This window comes from Octopus bimaculoides, chromosome 25 (assembly GCF_046866305.1).
Source record: "Octopus bimaculoides isolate indiv1 chromosome 25, ASM4686630v1, whole genome shotgun sequence".
Classification (NCBI taxonomy): Eukaryota; Metazoa; Mollusca; class Cephalopoda; order Octopoda; family Octopodidae; genus Octopus; species Octopus bimaculoides.
Window position 1 is genome coordinate 21,494,008 of NC_142952.1, and position 22,599 is coordinate 21,516,606.

The 22,599-nt window shown below is 35.9% G+C and overlaps 1 protein-coding gene across 3 annotated transcripts in view; it reads right to left on the reverse strand.

Annotated features, from left to right (window-relative positions):
* LOC106878410 (solute carrier organic anion transporter family member 2A1) overlaps window positions 1-22,599 on the reverse strand; it is a 114,460-nt gene that overhangs the window by 82,989 nt on the left and 8,872 nt on the right. For 2 of the 3 annotated variants that reach the window (XM_014927618.3, XM_052976333.1), the window contains one exon: window positions 557-1,328. In XM_014927618.3, coding sequence (XP_014783104.1) covers window positions 557-1,322 — 766 coding nt within the window. In that variant the 5' untranslated portion in view covers window positions 1,323-1,328. Of the gene's footprint in view, window positions 1-556; window positions 1,329-10,596; window positions 10,996-22,599 lie in introns of those variants that run through there. The other variant, XM_089342014.1, reaches the window with a different exon arrangement.

Genomic DNA, 22,599 nt, shown 5'->3' on the forward strand with positions numbered 1-22,599 from the left:
ACCCCGAAAAGAAAGACAAAAATCAACCTCGACGGAATTTGAACTCAGAACGTAAAGCTGGTAAGCATTTCGCTTGGCGTGCTAACACTTCTGCCAGCTCGCCACTTTAGATATGCTGTTCAACTATTAGCATATTTAATGTAGTGGGACATCTAAAAACTCAGTGAAAAATAATTATGTGGTGAAGAAAATACAAGATTAGCTCAATAACTAATACTTTAATCATTTCAACAAACATGGGAAATGATTCCGGACACGTTTTGGTATTATTAAACTGCCTCGGTGAAGCATAGATTTTGCCGTATTTGTATAGGTATATTTAAAAATAAATTACTGAGGATAATTACTCAGAGGCGCTTGTACTTGCCGAAATTATTAAAATAATATTAGTTACTGAAGTAATGTCTTTTCCTCACCACATTTCTAATTACATTTTTTGTTGATTACATTAAATATGTTAACATTGACTTCACTGTAGTTTTCATGAAAATGGAATCTCTGAGTATTTATCTCAGGGATCTATCTTATTATATAGTTTACAGTATTATATACTCACCCATATAGAATCCGGTTTTGCTCTGGTCTGAAACATTGTTGTCAATATACAAAGGAACTAACGATGACCACGGCGCTTTCGCCATTCCCTGAATAATCATGAGGATGATAAAAATAGCGTAGGCCAAGTGAGTTTTATCGTAATTTATCTTTTCTTTTTGAATGCATCTCCCAAGTTCTGCACTCTTATTCAGTTTGACATCCGTGCAGAGGAAATCCAATTCTTCATACAGAAAATGATTTTCAGAATTTGATGAACTATCGATGCTATCCCACGACGTTTCGGGTCGAACAACGAAGGTAGAGAACATACCAATGGTGGTCAGGCCGAATATAATCGAACATAATGTCAAAAACCGTGGTATGTGAGTCTTTTGGGCGAAATGACTGGCTATCAGAATGGTAAGCAGAAACCCTATCTCGTTGCAACTAATTATGAAACCGCTTTGAAAACTGCTCAGATGAAACTGCTTCTCTAAATTTGGAATTTGTGATGAGATGTAGGCAGTGAGTGCGTGCGAGAATAGAGATGCTAGGGAACAAAAGAAGGTGAAAGATGCCAAATTGTTGAATCGCTGCAGGAAATGTGGACGGAAAGAAGCAAATCCACATTCTACTTTTTCTCTGTCGTTGCGGTCTTCTTTGCTTTTGTCGCGTAGCATCGGCTGTGTTACTTTCCCATAGCCCTCTTCATGCATGGCCAGAGAATTTCCTTCGTAGTTTCCCGACGACAAATCAACACGCGTTGGATTTTTGTCATTCGCCATTGTTATCTGGAGGAAGACAGAAAAGAAAAGATATAAATACGGCAAAGATTTCTCTAAAAAATATTATTAAAATTTCACTAATTGTTTTAGAGAGAGCAATATCGTCGACCGGATCGAAACAGATGATATAAACTAATAGATATTTTATCGAGCACAGCAAAGATTCTAACTCAGAAGGTAGAACTTAAAAAATAGCAAAAATTTCTCATGTAGATACAATGCTACAAGGACGACAAAAATAATTCTTTCTAATTTTGACACATGGTCTGCAATTCTGAGAAGAGGCGGGAAGTCAGTTATATCGATCCCATTACCTGACTGGTCCTGTATTGTATCGACCCTGAAAGGGTGAAAAGACAAAGTCAACCTTGGTGGAATTTGAACTCAGAATGTAAAGAGCCGGGAGCGATTCTGCCAGCCTGCTACCTTAATAATAACAACAACAATAATAATTCTTCTTACTATAGGCACAAGGCTTGAAATTTTGGTGGAAGGGCTAGTCGATTATATCGATCCTATTAGTTGACAGACACTTATTTTATCGGCCCCAGAAAGGTTGAAAGACAAAGTCAATCATGTCAGAACTTGAACTCAGAAACTAAAGAGCCATTTTGTCCGGCATGCTAACGATTCTGCCAGCTCACCACCTTAACATTAACAACAATGATAATCCTTTCTATTATAAGCACAGGACCTGAAATTTTGTGGGGAGGGGGATAGTCAATCACATCGACCCCGGTGTTCAACTGGTTATTATTTTATCGATCCCGAAAAGATGATAGGCAAAGTCGACCTCGGCAGAATTTGCACTCAGCACGTAAAGACGGATGAAATGTCGTTAAGGATTTTGCTCGACGCGCAAGTGACTTCTCCAGCTTGCCACTTCAACAAGAATAACAACAACCACAATAACAATGGTTTCAAATTTTGGTACAAGGCCAGCAATTTCGGGAGAGGAAGTAAGTCGATTATATCGACTCCAATACTAAACAGGTACTTATTTTATCGACTCCGAAAAGATGAAAGGTAACGTTGACCGTGGCGGAATTTGAACTCAGACCGTAAAGACGGACGAAATGTTGCTAGACATTTTGCCCGGCGCCAGCGTGCTAACGAATCTGCCATCTGTAAAGCTTTCGGGGTCGATAAAATAAGTATCAGCTGAGCACTGGAGTTGATGTAATCGACTTAACCCCTTCACCAAAATTGCTGGACCTGTGCCAAAATTTGAAACTAGTAATGTAACAATAGAGAGAGAAATTAAGTCAAATGCTTAAGGAATTACTCCGTTAACTGCTCGGACCTTTTTGTTTCATAGATCTAATGTGATGCTTCAAATGGGATGGCTCTTGAATGTGTGAATCGAGGATCAAACACGACGTAATGTGCCGATAAGCATGATGGTAATTAAAAAAAGAAGCCAAAAGTTTATGCGACGGTTTTTAGAAAGACGGTGCAACTTCTAACGAAAAACCATTTTTTTAACAAAGGCTCATTTGGAAGGTTCAAGAAGCGCTTCAATTTGTGCAACATAAAAACCGTGAAGCTACCAATGCTGATACAGAGGCTGCTGCTAATTATACTGGGTAGCTTTAAAGAAAGAAGATGATTTCTAAAGTGGGGATACATGGCAAAACATATATACAATGTTGATAAAACTGCTCTTTCGTGGGAGAACTTTCATTTCCCGAGAAGGATGATCAACAGAATTTATAGCTACCAAAAATCTTCTCAGAGGAAATACCGCTGGTGATGTGAAATTAGAGCACTACTTGTGTATCACTTTGAAGGTTTATGCAAAGTTTGATTTACTAATTTGGCGTTCAAATAAGAGGGCATGGACTACCAGTATCCTTGTTCAAAAGTGATTTAAAGACAAATTTTGTCCTGTAGAAAGCGCAATGCTAGATATAGGATTTCCAACAATGTATTGTTTCTTTTAGACAAATGCACAAAGTCAATCAATGAACTGAAATGAGCTTTCTGAAAATGTGAAAATACAATGTATCGCCATGAATATTTCTTCACTCTAGCCAATGAATCAGAGCAAGATCAAGACATTATCTGAGAAAAACATTTATACAGCTTATGAGGAGGATAAAGCTATAGTTATTAGAGACGTGAGGGAGGGTAACATAGTTATTAGGTAGATGATATAGCTGAGTCATACGATGAAGTGAAACCCTCAACTTTGAGTGGTGCTTGGGGAAATATATGGCCAGACTGTATTCATGGGATTACATGTTATCCACGAGCAGAAAGTCTACATCAAATTCGGAAAGATATTGTGACAAGTAAATTACGTAGGTTTTGAAGATGTCATAGAGGATGATATGATTGAATTGATAGTGTCCAATAGTGTAAGTTTATCTACGAGGAAGGATGCTGTAAGATCGAAAGCAAGCTGAGAGCACAGATGAGAATATGGAAATTCCACAAACTCCACTTGCATTGAAGGTCAAAAAGATTGCTAAGAAGTTGGCACTTATAGAGGAAGGTTTGCAGCTTTTTGCTGAAAACAACTATAATCGTGAACGTAACCGGAGGCGTTTGCAATGAGCTCAGTTTCTACACTGAGCTGTCCAAAGAGATAAGTTCTTCACTTCTCAAGGAAAAACGTGGGGAACTTCTACGCGCGCGCGCACTCACATGCATACACACACACACACACACACACACACACACACACACACACACACACATACACAACAGATATTGTCCAAGGAAGAGAAAGACACGACATGGGTTGGAAACAAGTGTCGTGGCGGGAGTTTCTTGAAAGGAACGAGAGGCTCTAGCTGCTGGTTTGCATTCGATTGAATTGATCTCAGCTGGAACTGTTTTAATCGACACTGGAAGGATGAAAGGTAAAGTTGAACTCGGCGGGATTTGAACTCAGAACATTTCACAAGGACCCCACAGCCCTGTTACATAATGATTTTTTTGGTCGGGGTTGGGAGATCACCAGGACTCTATTCCATTATAGTAGTGGGCTAGCAGAATCATTAGAGCATCGGACCGAACGGTTTTTTGAATGTTCTGAGTTCAAATCCCGTTGAGTTCAACTTAACCATTCATTTATTCGGAGTCGATAAAAATAAAGTACCAATTAAGTACAGAAGATAATTTAATCGACTTCCTTCCATATTTCAGGTCTTGGATCTTCTTTAGAAACAGTTATTTAGGGCTATGGATTTGCAGAATAGTTATGTCGTCGGTGTTTCCTCCGGTTCATTACGTTCTGAGTACGAATCCAGTTGAAGGTCAACTTCCGGGTATCGAGAAAATAAAATAACATCAAGTACAAATGTCTGCCGTTTTGTCTATGCTAGAAGTTATTAAGTCATTTGACAACCGGTTTTCCGTAGGCGATACATACAATTGTCCACAAAAGGGTAGGTTTAACAAATTCAAGAAAGAAACTATTCTTAGTCATTAGGTCCGGATGTATAAACACTAACATTCACCATCATCTCTTTACACCACACATATGTATGTGTGAATATGTGGGTGTGTATACACTACACACACACACACACACACATATATATATATATATATATATATATATTAAAAGGCAAGTTGTCTGTGTGTGTTGTGTGAACCACTTCTACTCCTACAATTTACAACCGAATTTCACCAAATTTGACATGTGTGCTCTCTTTGATTTAGGATGCTTTTTCTTTTAATTTTTTCCTCGAAATTCCGTGACCCCAACATAGACTACTCTCAATTCGCCTAGGATTCGGCTTGAGCCAGTGAAAAAACGTGACACATCCAGCTGGAAAAAATAAATACTTTACTGTGTCAGCTGTGGTGAGCTCTTATCGACTGCTTGCTCAGTACTGCCAGCAGCATTCATTTGCGAGTTAAAATTTGCCTCTGTTTTCACGTGAGCACTATTTTTCATATAATTATTCCAACTTAAACTAACCACTTCAAAACTCTTACCCAAAATTTAAAATTTTTAATTCAGTCTGTTTGATTAACATTTTTGCCAACTACGTTTTACTATTTTTTGCTTTTCCTTTGGACTTTTTCTATTGCGTAAACTGATAATTTTCCACCATACCTCGAGGCAAAAGATCCAATATAGGTCGGCAAACAAATTCTGAAAAGAAAAGTAAACGTATGCATGCAAGTGAATCTGCCAAGGACACCGCCAGGAGGAACTCTCTCAATGCACTTAGGATGGCTTCAGCACGAAGGAGGGAAAGAAAAAAGCAGCGTTGTGATCGGTTAGCACGTTTTGCTGCGCAACGAGCCGCCCAGAGCAACGAGCAACGTTCAGCTCGCCGAACAAGAAATGCTTCCTCTACTACTGCTGCACGAGCTTCAGAGACTGCAGAACAACACACAGATCGTCTTACAAGAGATGCTTCCTCAACTGCTGCTACGCGCGCTACGGAGACTACCGGGGAAAGGCAACAACGACTGGAGGCTACAACTCAGCGAAGGGCTGCACAATGTTCCTACTCAAGGCCATGATCCTCACATTGGTCAATGACAGCATTCAACTATGATCCTACAATTGACTACAGTAATCACCCTGATGTTCAAATAGGCTGCATGTCCACAATTTGCCAATTTTGCGGAGCTAAAAAGTGGGCTGGAGAAACTTCCGGCATGTGCTGTTTCAACGGTAAGATTACAGTACCTCTTCAACAAGATCCACCACCCCTTTTGACTGACTTTTTGACAGGGGCGTCTCCTTATTCTCATGACTTTCTCAAGCGGATACGTGCCTACAACTACGCATTCCAAATGACTTCCTTCAGCGCCAACATCATACGAGATGGGCATTTCATGCCCTCCTTTAAAGTGCAGGGGCAAATTTACCATAGAATTGGTTCCCTGTAGCCGCATGACGCTGTCTCGCCTCAGTTTCTTCAGCTCTACTTCGTGGGCAACTACGCTTACCAGGTATACTTTACAAACAACCCCGGGCAACGTCGGGTACACCTGCTAGTATATATAAAGATTAAGGAGAATAAGGAGATTGGTAACTAGCTAATATTTTCATTGGATTTATTATCCTTTAATGAGGTTTATAACCTTTACTTGAATATATATATATATATATATATATATATATATATATATATATATATATATATATATATATATATATATATATGTATGTATGTATTTATAGATCTATACCAAAATTTGGTAAAAAATATTGTATCTGTTATCAAACGTAGCAAAATTCTCACATGTGAGCTTTTGTATGCATATCAATTTAAATAAGAGCTAAAAGATGATCCATTGTAAAAACTTTATTATGACCTATCATCATTTCGATGCAATATCCAGACCAAGTCATGCATATTAAAAAAACATGGAATATTATATCTCTTCAGGGTCAGATTACTTCAAAGCAGACAGTAAAAATAGACAACATTCATAGTTGTCTTAGAATTACATGTAAATAAACAAGTTGATAAGACATGATACGTATTGAAACTGTATAGCATATCGGTCTTGAAACCGTTAGAAGGCAAAGTAAATGCGCATTTACTCTGCCTTCTAACGGTTTCAAGACCGATATGCTATACAGTTTCAATACGTATCATGGTTGTGGTTCTGGGATTGCAGTACCTCCAGGTCCTGTGTATGCCAATTGGGGGGTACTTGTGGCCTTGTAGCGCAGTACTTGAAATTCTTTTGCATTGAACTGCATATTATTTTGCTCTGCCCACTTGTATATTGCATTTAGGTCATTCTGCAGGCTTATGATATCATCAGGATTCTTTATTGCCTGAGATAGTTTTGTGTCATCAGCGTAGCTAGTGACAGTGGCTGTCCGAGTGACCGTGGGCATGTCCAGAAGGGCTACTGTGAACAGTAGTGACCCCAGGACAGTTCCTTGCGGAACACCGCTCAATATTTGCGTTTCCCTAGATAATTCTCCATTGATTGCAACTGTCTGACTTCTACCATTCAGGAAGTCATGCAGCCATTCTCCTAATTTACCAGCTATGCCAAGGTTTTGCAGCTTGTACATATATATATATTTATATATATATATATATATATATATATATATATATATATATATATATATATATATATATATATATATATATATATATATAAATATATAAATATAAATATATAAATACAAATATATATATCACAAATTAACATAGAAAACTTAAGAAAAGTTAAACACAGCAACACACCTTCCCCGAAAATACTGTCGTACATATCCACATACAATCCCAGAAACAAAGAAGCCTTCACCATCATCACCCAAAACATACCAATGCTACATAAGGACCCCAAATTAAAGGAAATTTTACACACACACAAAATCATTAAAAGCCACAAACAACCAAAATCACTGAAAAAGATCCTCACAAAGGCAAAATTATTTTCCAAAATAACAGATGCAAAAGTAAAAAAATGTGGTCGACCAAATTGCGCAACATGCCCAAACATTCTAGAAGGTTCAGAATTCCTCTTCAAAGAGGGACAAAAATTCAAAGTTAAATCTGACTTTACTTGTGCCTCAGAAAACCTTATTTATGTAATAAGATGCTCGGGCTGCCACGAAAACTACATAGGGTCCACAGGATTATCGCTCAGACGCAGATGCACTCTGCATCGACAGCAGATTGCATGCCCAGAATACCGAATGATACCTTCTAGTGAGCATATTGAGAAATCCGCAAAACAAATGCTACCACAATTTATAATCTTTCCTTTCTATCAATGTGCCATTAGAACACCAACACAAATTAGATTAAATAAGGAAACCTTTTACATTCAAAAATACAAACCCAAACTTAACCATTGCTAACACATTTAAGTAAGGAAATTCATCACCCCACTGAGAGGGAAAAAAATATAGAACAAAACCATGGTAAATTAATCAAATTCTACCACCTCCTCGATTTCGATTATCTCCCTTATACCGGAAGAAATCCCTAATTACCTCCCCCTATCTAGAACTCTTCTTTTCAGACTGGAGCGAACATATGTTACAATGAAGTAGAGAAATTTGAAAAGACAACACGAAACCGGTTATTTCTCCAAATACAATGTTTATATACCAAAAAAAATTTATAACATTTTTCTGACATAATTTAAATATATACTTTAACCATGTAACACAAGCCTTCTGTAGTTTTTTCACTCTTATTATCTTTTATACATCCAACCACGTGCTTTCACATACCAACTTTCTCACCTATATATATATATATATATATATATATATATATATATATATATATATATATATATATAGTACCTCGGTTTACGAACGCCTCTGATCACGAATAAATCGTGCTTTATATATATCTCTCTCTCTCTCTCTCTCTCTCTCTGTATATATATATATATATATATATATATATATATATATATTTACTTGTTTCAGTCATTTGACTGCGGCCATGCTGGAACACCGCCTTTAGTCGAGCAAATCGACCCCAGGACTTATTCTTATATATACAATTTAAAAATAGGATAAAATCTTTATAAGAATTTATCAAGTAGTCAGAGTGAAAAACCTCATAAGGGAAAACATTATTAATTATTCCCTTTAAATATTAATGCCCTGAATATAAATATATATATATGCACGATTTAGTCCCGATCAGATTTCTTCGAAAACTGAGGTATTACCGTATATGCATACATCCATAAAACTTAACACATGCGATTGGGTTGGTCAATGTTTTACAAACAATTACACATAGTTACTTTATGAACTGATATTTGATATAATCAAATTGATCGTGTATTAGCAGTCTTTAGATGGTGGTGGTGGTCGTCGTCGTCGTTGTGGTGAAGATGACAGTTGGTGTATGGAGGAGGAGGAGGAGGAGGGGAGGAGGGGAGGAGAGTCTCTAGTATTTGGAGGGTGAGTCAGTGATGACTTTTAGATATAACGAGAGTAAATGATTGGAGAGTTGGCAAGTTGCTATTGCTGTCGCTCCTTTAATTGTTCTGGTTTAGCTTTGGGTAAACCCTTATCGAGCAAGACCTATGAACAAAAGAATACCAGTTTTTCATTATCCAATATACGTTTTCCTAATTGAAGATAGCTGAGTGTGATTTAAGGGAAGGAGCTAAGTCGATTCCATCGACCATACTACTAGACTAAGACTCTCTATTCTTTCAAACCTGTTAGGCAAAGTTGACTTCAGTGGTATTTGAACTCAGAACTTAAAGAAACAGAACAAATACCGGAAGGCTCGACGCTCTAATAATTCAGCCAGCTTGCCGCCTTTTGCAGTCTAAATAATGATTTCAAATTTTGGCACGAGGTCAGCAATTTCGGGGGAGAGCTAAGTCAATAAAATCAACTCCAGTACTCAACTGGTACTTATTTTATCGATCTCAAAAGAAAAAAAGGCAATGTCGACCTAGGCGGAATTTGAACTCAGAACATGAAGACGGACGAAATGCCGCGAAACATTTTGTCCGGTGTGTTAACAATTCTGATACCTCGATGCCTTTCGCATCTTAAATAATACCATAAATAACCACTTATTCTTTGCGTTGTTACAAGGATGCAACATTACAATGACAAGATACAGAACAATGGGAAAGGGACATTCCAGAGACAGGTTAGAAAACGTGTTGGTGTTTACGGAGAAATCTGATGAAATAGAGAGAAAAAGAGCGATAGTATAGATATTTTTTTATAGGACTACGTCGGTTGAAAACTAACGATATATCTGTACCTCATATGTAGGTCTGGGTAAGAATTTTTGAGAAAGACTGACACTTGCTCACGCATGTATGTTCCACCTTTTCATGGCACCAATGTCCATCTAAGAAATCGTTACCGACTTTGTCTAATACAGCTTTGCACAAGCATTGCTTTCAAAACAAGCAAAATAATAAATTGGATCTACAATAGTATCTTATGGCTCTATGAAAAACCTTTGCTTTGGATGTACTTATTGCAAGAAACAACTAGGTTTCTTCTCAAACGCTTTACTTAGCTCAACCTACACAAGTTCAGGTGTAGAAAAAATTGTAATTTTGAAAAGAAGTATCTATAAAATTAGTTTTTAAGCATCGAATGGCGATGGGGGTCCACCAGAATAAAATAATAATCAAAAGGGTCCATAGGTAAAAAAAAAAAAAAAAATGGTTGAGAAACACCGGGGAAAGGCCAGTCAGAGAATCTGATGGCGGATGTCTCATAGCACGACTTTTCAGCAGGTTACGGTAACTCTAACCATCCGACATTCGCTTCTAAAACTAAGCACATGGATAAACATAGCAAGTATAAAAATAAAGTGAGACCAACCTGTTTTATAAAACCTGACCTCCAACACAAAATCATATTGGTTTACTTATTGTGTATTTTGTAGAAGCGGGTGTTTGCACAGCCATTCACTCCTCGGTACCACACATACGCTTTGTAAATCCTGTTGCCTCATTTAAGTTCGCATTCACATTCATGCGGCTAATTTTTCTTACAATCAGCGGGAAGTTCATATCCAAAAGTTCAGTATTTTTATTTTATATCTAGAAACCTACTTCTTATTTTCTGATTTCTCTTTTCTTAGCTGAACACCCCCGCCCCCAAGATTCTGCAAAATTCTATCCACTATATTTCATTTCATTTACTATATTTCAACCCAAGTTCGAAGACTCTTGCCTTGTTGCTCGTGAATCCACGGTACCAGATCGAACCTAGAACTTTCAATTATGTACAACTAATTTCCTCATAAACCCCCTGCCTCTCTCTCTCACTCTCTCTCTCTCACTATCTCTCTCTCACTATCACTCTCTCTCTCTTTCTCTCTCTCTCTCACTCTCTCTCTCTCACTCTCTCTCTCTCACACGCATGCATACACACAGCCCCCTCTCTCTCTCCCTATCACTCTCATTCTCACTCAGTATATATACTGAGGGTAATAAATTAAATATTAATTTCAATTTAAAACCAGTGGTCTAGCATATAAAAAAATTTGATGATTCAGAAAAATTGTATTACATGCGCATAAGAAGGGATGACCAGTAGGTGGACATCCAATATGCTAGAAAGAGGTCATCAACGACCCAACCACAAAGAAAAATAATGTTTTCCAGAAAAAATTCAGCAAAACAGTGGTTGGGTCGTTGATGACCTCTTTCTAGCATATTGGATGTCCACCTAGTGGTCATCCCGTCTTATACGCATATATATATATATATATATATATATATATATATATATATATATATATATATATATAATCATAAATATACAGGGATTAGCAATTGAGTTGCTTCTCCAACATACTGAAAATTTAGAAATAGCAGTCAAAGAACTACTGATTCCAAACTACAAATTTTTCTCTAAAGCGGATGGCGATATTTATGGCACACATAGAACAAAAAACCGGAGGGAAAAGCGTAAACAAACCAAGCCTTTAGTTAATTGGATACGAATCGTTTCATGGTTAAGTGAATGGAAATTTCACTATTCCAATCTTCAGCCCAAATATTCTGATAAATTTGAAAGTGTCTCTAAAAAAATTCACGGTAATTTTTGGCCATGCGACACCAAAAATCAACGATAAGAAAGGCACTTACGAATTCATCGGCTAGTGAGTTCAGGCATCTCACCCCAAAGAAATCCATTCCATGTGCGTCACAAATAGTCCCGTATGAAAAGAAGTCCCGTGTGGAGGGATTACGGTTTAACCATCTAACTTAGAGATATCAAATATAAAATATACAAGAATAAGGGCAGAGAATCGTCAATTAATAATAGAATTAATAATTAACAATTTTGCCAAGTAGTTCAGTATGAAAAAAAACCTTTATCGGTAAAACTATTTATCATCATAAATATACAGGGATTAGCAATTGAGTTGCTTCTCCAACATACTGAAAATTTAGAAATAGCAGTCAAAGAACTACTGATTCCAAACTACAAATTTTTCTCTAAAGCGGATGGCGATATTTATGGCACACATAGAACAAAAAACCGGAGGGAAAAGCGTAAACAAACCAAGCCTTTAGTTAATTGGATACGAATCGTTTCATGGTTAAGTGAATGGAAATTTCACTATTCCAATCTTCAGCCCAAATATTCTGATAAATTTGAAAGTGTAGTTTGGAATCAGTAGTTCTTTGACTGCTATTTCTAAATTTTCAGTATGTTGGAGAAGCAACTCAATTGCTAATCCCTGTATATTTATGATGATAAATAGTTTTACCGATAAAGGTTTTTTTTCATACTGAACTACTTGGCAAAATTGTTAATTATTAATTCTATTATTAATTGACGATTCTCTGCCCTTATTCTTGTATATTTTATATTTGATATCTCTAAGTTAGATGGTTAAACCGTAATCCCTCCACACGGGACTTCTTTTCATACGGGACTATTTGTGACGCACATGGAATGGATTTCTTTGGGGTGAGATGCCTGAACTCACTAGCCGATGAATTCGTAAGTGCCTTTCTTATCGTTGATTTTTGGTGTCGCATGGCCAAAAATTACCGTGAATTTTTTTAGAGACACTTTCAAATTTATCAGAATATTTGGGCTGAAGATTGGAATAGTGTAATTTCCATTCACTTAACCATGAAACGATTCGTATCCAATTAACTAAAGGCTTGGTTTGTTTACGCTTTTCCCTCCGGTTTTTTGTTCTATGTGTGCCATAAATATCGCCATCCGCTTTAGAGAAAAATTTGTAGTTTGGAATCAGTAGTTCTTTGACTGCTATTTCTAAATTTTCAGTATGTTGGAGAAGCAACTCAATTGCTAATCCCTGTATATTTATGATGATAAATAGTTTTACCGATAAAGGTTTTTTTCATACTGAACTACTTGGCAAAATTGTTAATTATTAATTCTATTATTAATTGACGATTCTCTGCCCTTATTCTTGTGTATATATATATATATATATATGCGTATACTTAGGTTGTTTGGGCCGAAAACTTTAAATAAATTCACTGAAGTGATCCCCTTCGGCAATCATAGGTTTTCCTCCACTTTCTTGAAGGTATATAGAAATAAAAATAAAAATAGAAAATATAAATATAAATAAGATTATCTGTCTGCGTTAGGGTGATTTGAAACCTGGAGGATTACATTAGTTACTACAGCCAATTTGAATTTTTTTTTTTATTCATGACCTGGACTAGTTTTTCTCTCTTGACTATCTAAGCCTGTCTTATAAAAAAATAATTCTTTTTGCATGTCCTGTTGTTTGTTTTTAATTGTTACCCTGAGGAGGGGGTCATCACCGGATTGCACTATGACGTGTATGGACTACGGTGGTGAACTCTTGAAATGGCCATAGGTGCATGTGTGTGTTTTGACCTATATTTTTGACCAGTTGTCTTTATGAACTTTTGTAAGTTTGGTGAGCAGCGACGGATTTTACCTATGGAAGTCTGCTGTTATTACGTGTACCTTGAGGGAAGTACAGGACTTTCTAATTTAACTTTAAATGATGTTAAATTATTTTAAAGTTTTTTGTCATTTTAAAGTTGTGTCATCAGATATAGTATTTTAGCCGATGGACTATTATAGTATTTTATTTTATTTTACTTCATTTTATCTTATTCTATTTTGCTTTATTTGTCTATTTTGAATTTTTAATCACTTAGTTTTATTCGAATTGAAATTATAAAAAAGATATATATATATATATATATATATAGGTGAGAAAGTCGGTATGTGAAAGCACGTGGTTGGATGTATAAAAGATAATAAGAGTGAAAAAAACTACAGAAGGCTTGTGTTACATGGTTAAAGTATATATTTAAATTATGTCAGAAAAATGTTATAAAGTTTTTTTGGTATATAAACATTGTATTTGGAGAAATAACCGGTTTCGTGTTGTCTTTACAAATTTCTGTACTTCATTGTAACATGTGTTCGCTCCAGTCTGTCTGGTCTAACGACCCTCCATGTTTGCTTTCGTTCAGTTTCCTTGTAGGTCCCCACTGTCCTGTTTTTTTCCCAACTTTGACCTTCCATAAATCGCAAATTTTATTTTGGTACTTATGGGAGCAATTGTCTTCGAAGACTCATATTGTCGTTCATTGCTCGAAATGAGGAGTAGATGGACAGCCGACAACTGACGAAGGGGCGTTCTTTATATTACTAGTCCTGTTTTCCATTTGTTTCTCTCGTTGTTTGCGTATTAAACTCATTTGCTTTCGTATTTCATGTTGTTTACTTTTGGCGACGTCCTGTACCTATATATGCATATGTAAATATATGTGTACATACATACATACATACATACATACATTATATATATATATATATATATATATATATATATATATATATATATATATATATATATATATATATATATGCTTATATATATTATTTATATTATATACATATATATATATTTAAAAAAGACACATTCCACTGTGAAAATCCAAAATGACATTTCATACCTTCTTGCAAAATATCTTACGTCATAGAAATTTGCACTATATACCCGCTGACCTTTTCCGTCTAAGCAAGGATATGTAGTTAAGAAGTTCACTTTGCATTCACGTGATTCTGGGTTTGATCTGGTACCGTGGATTCGTGGGCAAGAATCTTTAACCTTGGGTTTAATAATACCTTGTAAGTGAAATATAGTGGACAGAAATTTTGCAGAATCTCGGTGTATGTGTGTGTGTGTGTGTGTGTTATATTCTTAAAATGTTGGATAATTATAATGCCCACTTCGGTATACTTAGTAAAGCCAGTAAGACACGACTATCTCTGACCTCCTATTATGTACTCTGGTACTTCACGTACTTCTCTTTACTTATAGTGCCTAAGTTATTCCATTCGTCACGTGGGAGGGGTGTACCATTATTACTAATTCCCTACAACAGTGTGTGTGTGTCTCCTTTTGAGGTAACGTATGGGTTGATATCATCGTCTTCATTGATCACCAGTTGATGAACATAATTTCGGTCATATTCTGTTTTCTTCTTTATTTCTTTTTCTTCTTTATTTCTTTTTCTTCTTTATTTCTTTTTCTTCTTTATTTCTTTTTCTTCTTCTTCTTCTTCTTCTTCTTCTTCTTCTTCTTCTTCTTCTTCTTCTTCTTCTTCTTCTTTTTCATTCACTTATTGGCAGTTGCTAGGTCACCGTCAAATTTGATGGACAGGCTATAATATTAGAAGCAAGTGTGGCTGTGTGGTAAGAAGTTTACTTCCCAACCACATGGTTGTAGGTTCAGTCCCACAGTGTGACACCCTGGACAAGTGTATACTACTATAGTCTCGCGCTGATATAAGCCTTGTGAGTGGATTTGGTAGACGGGAAATGAAATAAGCGTATATGTACATATATCTATGTGTGTATCATGTATGTGTTTGTCCTCCATCATTGCTTGACAACTGGTGTTGGTGTGTTTGTGTCCCCGTAACATAGCGATTCGGCAAAATAGACAGATAAAATAAGTATCAGGCTTAACAAAAAATTATAAGTATTGGGGTCGATTTGTTCGACTAAAATTCTTCAAGGCGGTGCCCCAGCATGGCCGCAGTCTAATGACTGAAACAAATAAAAGATAAAAGATAGAATATTACAAAGACATGGATTGGATTGATGAATGGTTTTCCGTCTGTTTCGACGAAGGAGTTTCAGTTGTTCGAACAACTGAATTAACTGCTCATAAATTAGAGATTAAGTGGTTGAGTATTCCACAGATACGTGTACAATTAACTCAAAATCAGCGTGACATAGCCAAATGGCTGCACAATTTGATTAACTGGATATATGTAAAATATTGATTTCAAACACCTTGGACAAGTGTCTTCTACTTTAGTCTTGGGTCGACCAAAGTCTTGTAAGTGGATTTGGTAGACGGAAATTGAAAGAAGCTTGCCGAATATATGTATGTGTGTGTGTGTGTACGTGCGTGTGTGTGCGTTTATCAGTGAGCGTGTGTCTTTGTGTCTCTGTTTGCACCCTTATCACCACTTAACAACCGGTGTTGGTTTGTTTACGTTCCCATAACATAGCGGTTCGGCAAAATAGAACGATAAAATAACTACCCTGGTATCAATTCGTTCGACTAAAAATAAAAACCTTCAAGGCAATGCTCCAGCATGGCCGCAGTCTAATGACTGAAACAAGTAAAAATATTTTTTTAAACCGATGAAAGATAAAACCAACAATTTCGGGTGAGGGAATAAGTCGATTACATCGACCCCACTTGCTCAACTGGTACTTTATTTTATCGACCCCGGAAGGATGAAATTCAAAGTGAACCTCGGCAGGATCTGAAGACAGACGAAATTCTACTAAGCATTTTGTCCGGCATGCTAACGATTCAGCCTTAACATAAATGTAGAATATTGATATATGCAATATATTTGTCGTGAAGCCCAGAACCGAAACCTTACAGTTTTAGTAACTAGGATCAGACCACACTTCTATCATGTGATGTGTCCTGAATACCAAACAATCTGCTTGCGGAAACATCACCCCATATTATAGAATATTCTACGATGTTTCCGCGTGAATAGGGTTATAAAAATGAAAGCTCATCAAAATCAGCACAAAGGTTCGAGATGGTTCCAGGGAAGATAGACCAACACAGGATTCTGGACCCCTGCTCGAACAGGGTTTAAAAGAATCTTTTCGTCATAACTACTCTTCTCCAAGCACATAGCATGAGCACAATATTCTCATCTCTCTCGCCACACTAATAAGTAGCAAGCCAATTTTTAGTCACAGACATGCCAGAGGTACACATAGAATGTACCAACAACATGTCCTTTAAACAGACACGTTTCCTTCGTTGCAGCTGAACCCTGGATTAAAGGAATTATCAACTATGAAGGGAGGTAATTTCCTACCTCGCACGCAAAACCATTCTTTTCTGTTATTAATGAACCACATTTGCTTCTAACACAACACAATACACCCTTGGTAAGCAGCTATGTAATTATGTAAATATTGTGATATACTTCTGTAGAAATAAATGTTACTGAAACAACGTTGAAGCTGGTTTTATTATGGGAAAGTATGCAGCCTAACATCATTTAAATATATCAACACCTATATCAGCCAGACCCACATATTCATATATGTAATCCACTGAATTGAAATACTTCAGTTAACTGAGATTATTCGTGCATTAAAAAGATAAATAAATTGCCTCTAGGGATTTAAAAAATCTAAAAATAAAAACCAAAGGAGATAACACCAATAAAAGCAAAATTTTCGGGAAATAAAGATTGATAGAGAGCGGAAAGGAATTGTTTTTAAAGCCAGTTGTTGAAAACAACTGTCATGTTTCGGTCTCATGAAACCTCTTCAGTGAAATACATTCTACTTTTTAACTTAGTGACAAGTCGACCCTAGAACTTCATTTTTAAGTCTGATACTTGTCTCTTTTGCCAAATCACTAAATTACGGGGTCACAGACACAATGACACATACACAAACTCATATATATGAGAGGCTTCCACATAGTTTCTGTTTATCAAATTTATACACAAAGTATTGGTTGTCTCGGGGCTATAGTAGAAGACACTAATCCAACGTGCTACACAGATGTGACCTGCACCTAGGAAGCGATGCTAGTTTCGAATCCAAAATCAAACAGCGACCACGGATCTGAAGGCGTATCCACATTTTGCTGTCAGCATTCGGTCCGCCATATATCACACCAACTTGTAGATTCAATTTTTAAAGTTGTCGTTTAAGCTTTGTTTGTTATATTTGACTTTTAAGACCAGTGGCGGCTTGTAGATAAAATTAGTGGAGTGCTGCTTCAGAAAATTTTTAGCTGTTGTTTTAATATTGTGTAAAAGGAAACAAACACATAAAAAGAAAATTTATACATAAACTTAATCGGTTCGCGTTTTAGCCACTGTCGGGTAGTGTGTTTAATTTGTTCACTGAACACTGCCGCGAATTCAACCTACCTTGTTTTTAAAAAAACCTCGCCAAATGATAATAAGTGGGGAGGGAATGTGCCCTATTTTTCAAATGCTGGCAGCAACACTGAAGCTGGAAGCAGGATAATGATCTAATTCTGCACTTTATCACATTCAAGAACATAAACACGTTTTTAAACACAACACACGCAGAGTCAAAAACAAAAACAACCTTTCACCCGGCACTGTCGTTCACGCAGTACTCTCTCTCTCTCTGTTGTGTGAAGTTTCCTATCTCGGACATATGAGCATGCGCACAACAGCCAAATACCGCGTTGCTGGAACTGTGAAGCGCACTGTTCTATACAAGGATTTTTGTAATTTTTTTTTCATAAACTAGGGGATGGCTATTGACATTAAGCTTAATGATTATATAATGTACAAGTATAAAGAAAGAATTAAAGAAAAAAAAGGACTTATTACATTGAATGTTATCGATAATATCGAGTGGAAATCGGGGTTGGTGCAGTTCTGCAGTTCCTATACACAAGCCGCCATTGTTTAAGACTGATATATCCTTTTTATTAACTATGAACAGGAGTGGAACAAATATTTCTCTTTTTATATATGCGAAACAATTTCCAGTAAATGAAGCAGACTTCCATATTTAAGTTTCACTTTAAACTTTCACTTTCTATACTTCATTTTCACTCCGTAAACAGGGAATTATTTCAGTTTCGATTGAGATGAATATAAGAGTAGGAGGTTACAACAATGTCAATTGATGAAAAGAGACATTGCACGAGTGATAAGGAATATATCCGTCATAGCTTATAAACTCCTGAGCAAAATATTAGCAAATCGAGAAACTAAAAGATCAATTATTAATGCAATGGCACATGTAACTATAGATATATGTTTAATTATTAAGAACTTAGAATATAACTAATTTTATGAATTAAGAAGAAATAAGACTGAAATTCTGCAAAAATGTAAACCGCTGTCATAGAAGCAAAGTAATGCCGATTTTTTTTCAGTTACGGGGGTTTATATGCCTTAATATTAAGACTATTTCCTATATTCAACTAACAAACGCACCCGTCCTTTGGATGGTTTAAGTTGCTTTGGTGGTATTTTTTTCACCAAATATTTGAACTTCCTAGAAGGTTTATGAGTAGCACGGCAGTCTATGTTTCCGATTAACTTTGGAACGGAAAATCAAATTGAAGGCTGGTTATTGTGGAGGTCATTGCGCTTTAATGATCATAGAACATATAAGTTTGCAAGCGATGCAAAGTAGAGCTACTGAAGCGTTTTGGGAGTAGATTACGGACAATGACTACAAAATATAGTTGTTTTGCGTGAAAGCGAAATTTCTTGTCAGAAACAGCCACATAAATGGTGTAAGAAAATTGAAGGAAGACGTTGAAACTTCCCCTCTGCGTGTTTATTTTATTCAACAGCACAGAGAACTATTTTTTCGGAGAGAAGTATGATTGGTACGTTCAAAAATGGCATACGTGCTTACAGTGTACGACCACTCTGAAATTGACTTCAGGTAACGAAAACTGAAGACAGAAAGAGTTTGACTTCAGTTCACGAGTACTACTTTGAATCTTTAGCAGTTCGCAGTGAAAAGATGTCGCGTTCGAAATATCATAATGAATGGGTAAATAAGTGAAACAACGCATTAGTAGGTAAACAAAGGTATCAACAAATAGAAGAGAGGAAAGGAAAGATCATGTTTCAAGTAACTCAGAATAAGTAAAGGTAAGCTTGCCAAAGTTTAATGCAGTTTAAATATAGAGATTAAGATTGTTTGGTATTGGATATTCACCGCGTACAGTGTTCCTAGTCAATTTAATCACCGTCGCAGGCGGACAGTCGAAATCAATAAATAAACAAATAAATCATTTCACTTTTATAATATTATCTAACCAAATAATAATACACTATTGCAACATATAAATAAATAATAAATAAATAAATGTGAAAACTACTTAAAAATATTTTCTAATGCCAATATATGACCATATAAGATTTTAAAAGTATGGAAGTCCCTACATACAAAAAAATTATGTACTTACAACGAATTAGAGGAAAAACCCGTGTAAACCACCATTTTTCCTGGTTTGTCCATTTATGCAGGAGCTCTGGCCAAAATGTTATGGTGCATGACCATCATTGGGACATAATTAATGTGTGTAAAGTTTGGTGAAAATCGATTGAGAATTGTAGAAATGCATGCATTAGTCAATATGCATACACATACTGTAATTTATATATAGTAGAGTATACGGTGGAGGCTCATAATTCTATTTACAACATTTCACTCGCTACCGTTTCCTAATTCATGCAGGATTCGCATGTTTACGTATTTACCGCCATAAAAATCATAATCCCTAAATTTAACAGAAAAAAGGCGTGGGTATATTCTATTATTCTTTTGAATATGTTGATGGTTTATATATATATATATATATATATATATATATATATATATATATAGTTGTGAAATGGATACAGAAAATGAAACACAACTTGCATTGCGGGATAATTCTCTTCATCAACTACCATCGGGAAGTAATACCATCTTGACATCTTCCGACAGTCTCACGCCCTCTAACGGTGCTGAACAACATGACTGCTATTAAAGAATGACTAAAGTCTCTGAAACGGTGCGTCCCCGAGGAAAACGAATTTGGCTTTTGAAATCTGCGTTCCAATGAGAAAGTTGTCCGTAAATAATAAAACATATATAATTTTCTACGAGAAATAACTCAACTTTACAGTTCTATATTTAAGAGATGAGGAATTATGTAGATTATTTACATTATTTACATTTGACGGATATTTGCCATCTTGTTTGTTGTTAACACAACGTTTCGGCTGATATACCCTCCAGCCTTCACTAGGTGTCTTGGGGAAATTTCGAACCTGGGTTCTCAGTCCTAAGGTATTTTTCGATATTATTATTATTATTATTATTATTATTATTATTATTCTTATTCAGGAGTTTTATTTTTATAGCGTGCTTTCACTTCACTACCGGACGCAGCTCTGTGTGCCTTGGGTATGTGCTGTGGTTTGCTGTGATGCTCTTATGCTTACTGTATTGAAAGTGTTTTGCGTAGGATGTGTGTTGTGCTGAGTAGTGCAATTTTCTGTATACTATATATACTTGTAAATCCTAGTGCTTTTGTTATGTATTTGTCTGAATATTTTTTTATCATACCTAATGCACCCACTATGATAGGGATTGTTTCTGTTTTTAGATTCCACATTCGAGTTACCTCTATTTCCAGGTCTTTGTATTTTGAAAGTTTCTCCATTTCTTTTAGAGAAACGTTGTCACCTGCTGGTATTGATACATCAATTAGAGAGCATTTTTTCCTTCATGATCTCTGACAACTATATCTGGCCTATTGGCCACTATATCTGGCCTTTTGGCAACTATATCTGGCCTATTGGCTTACTATATCTGGCCTATTGGCTTACGATATATGGCCTATTGGCAACTATATCTGGCCTATATTATTATTATTATTCAGGTCACTGCCTGGAACCGAACTCGTAATCTTGGGGTTAGTAGCCCCGAAACGTTGTGTTAACAACAAACAAGATCAGGACAAATATGCATCAAATGTAATGAACTCAACTTTAGATTGACAGATTTCTTTCTGTCACCATACGGCTCTCTCTCTTTTATGTTTTTCCCATATTCTTTATTACTCTCTGTCTGTCTGTCTGTCTGTCTGTCTATCTATCTATCTATCTATTTATCTATCTCTCTCTCTCTCTCTCTCTCTCTCTCTCTCTCTCTCTCTCTCTCTCTCTCTCTCTATCTATCTATATATATATATATATATATATATATATATATATATATATATATATATATATAGGGAGAATTCACAAAAAACAACAGACGAAGATAGGTGGTATAAAAAAACAAATAGATGTATTAGTATAACGCTCGGGAATTGAAAAAGTCTTTAACGTTTCGAGCCTACGCTCTTCCACAGACAGGAACACAGAAAGAAACAAGGATATATATATATATATATATATATATATAAAGACAAAATAGAGTGAAAAAACTTCAGACGTGTTATATGGTTAAAGAATATATTTAAATCGTTGTGTTAGAAAAATGTTATAAAATTGTGCGTATAGTAACATTGCTTTTGGAGAAATAACTGGTTTCGTATTTTCTTTTCAAATTTCTTTACCTATATTGTGTCATGTCTTCGCTATGTTGTGAACTATGGAGTTCCAGACAGGTATAAGAGAGATAATCAAAAATGTTGGGAATGACTAGACTTTATTGATTTAACATGATTTGGTTTAGAAGGAATAGAATGTTACAAGTGGTTAGGTTTTGCTTTATATTTTTTTCAATGAGGTGAGTTTCCTTATTTAAAAATGTTAGAAATGGTTAAGCTTTGGC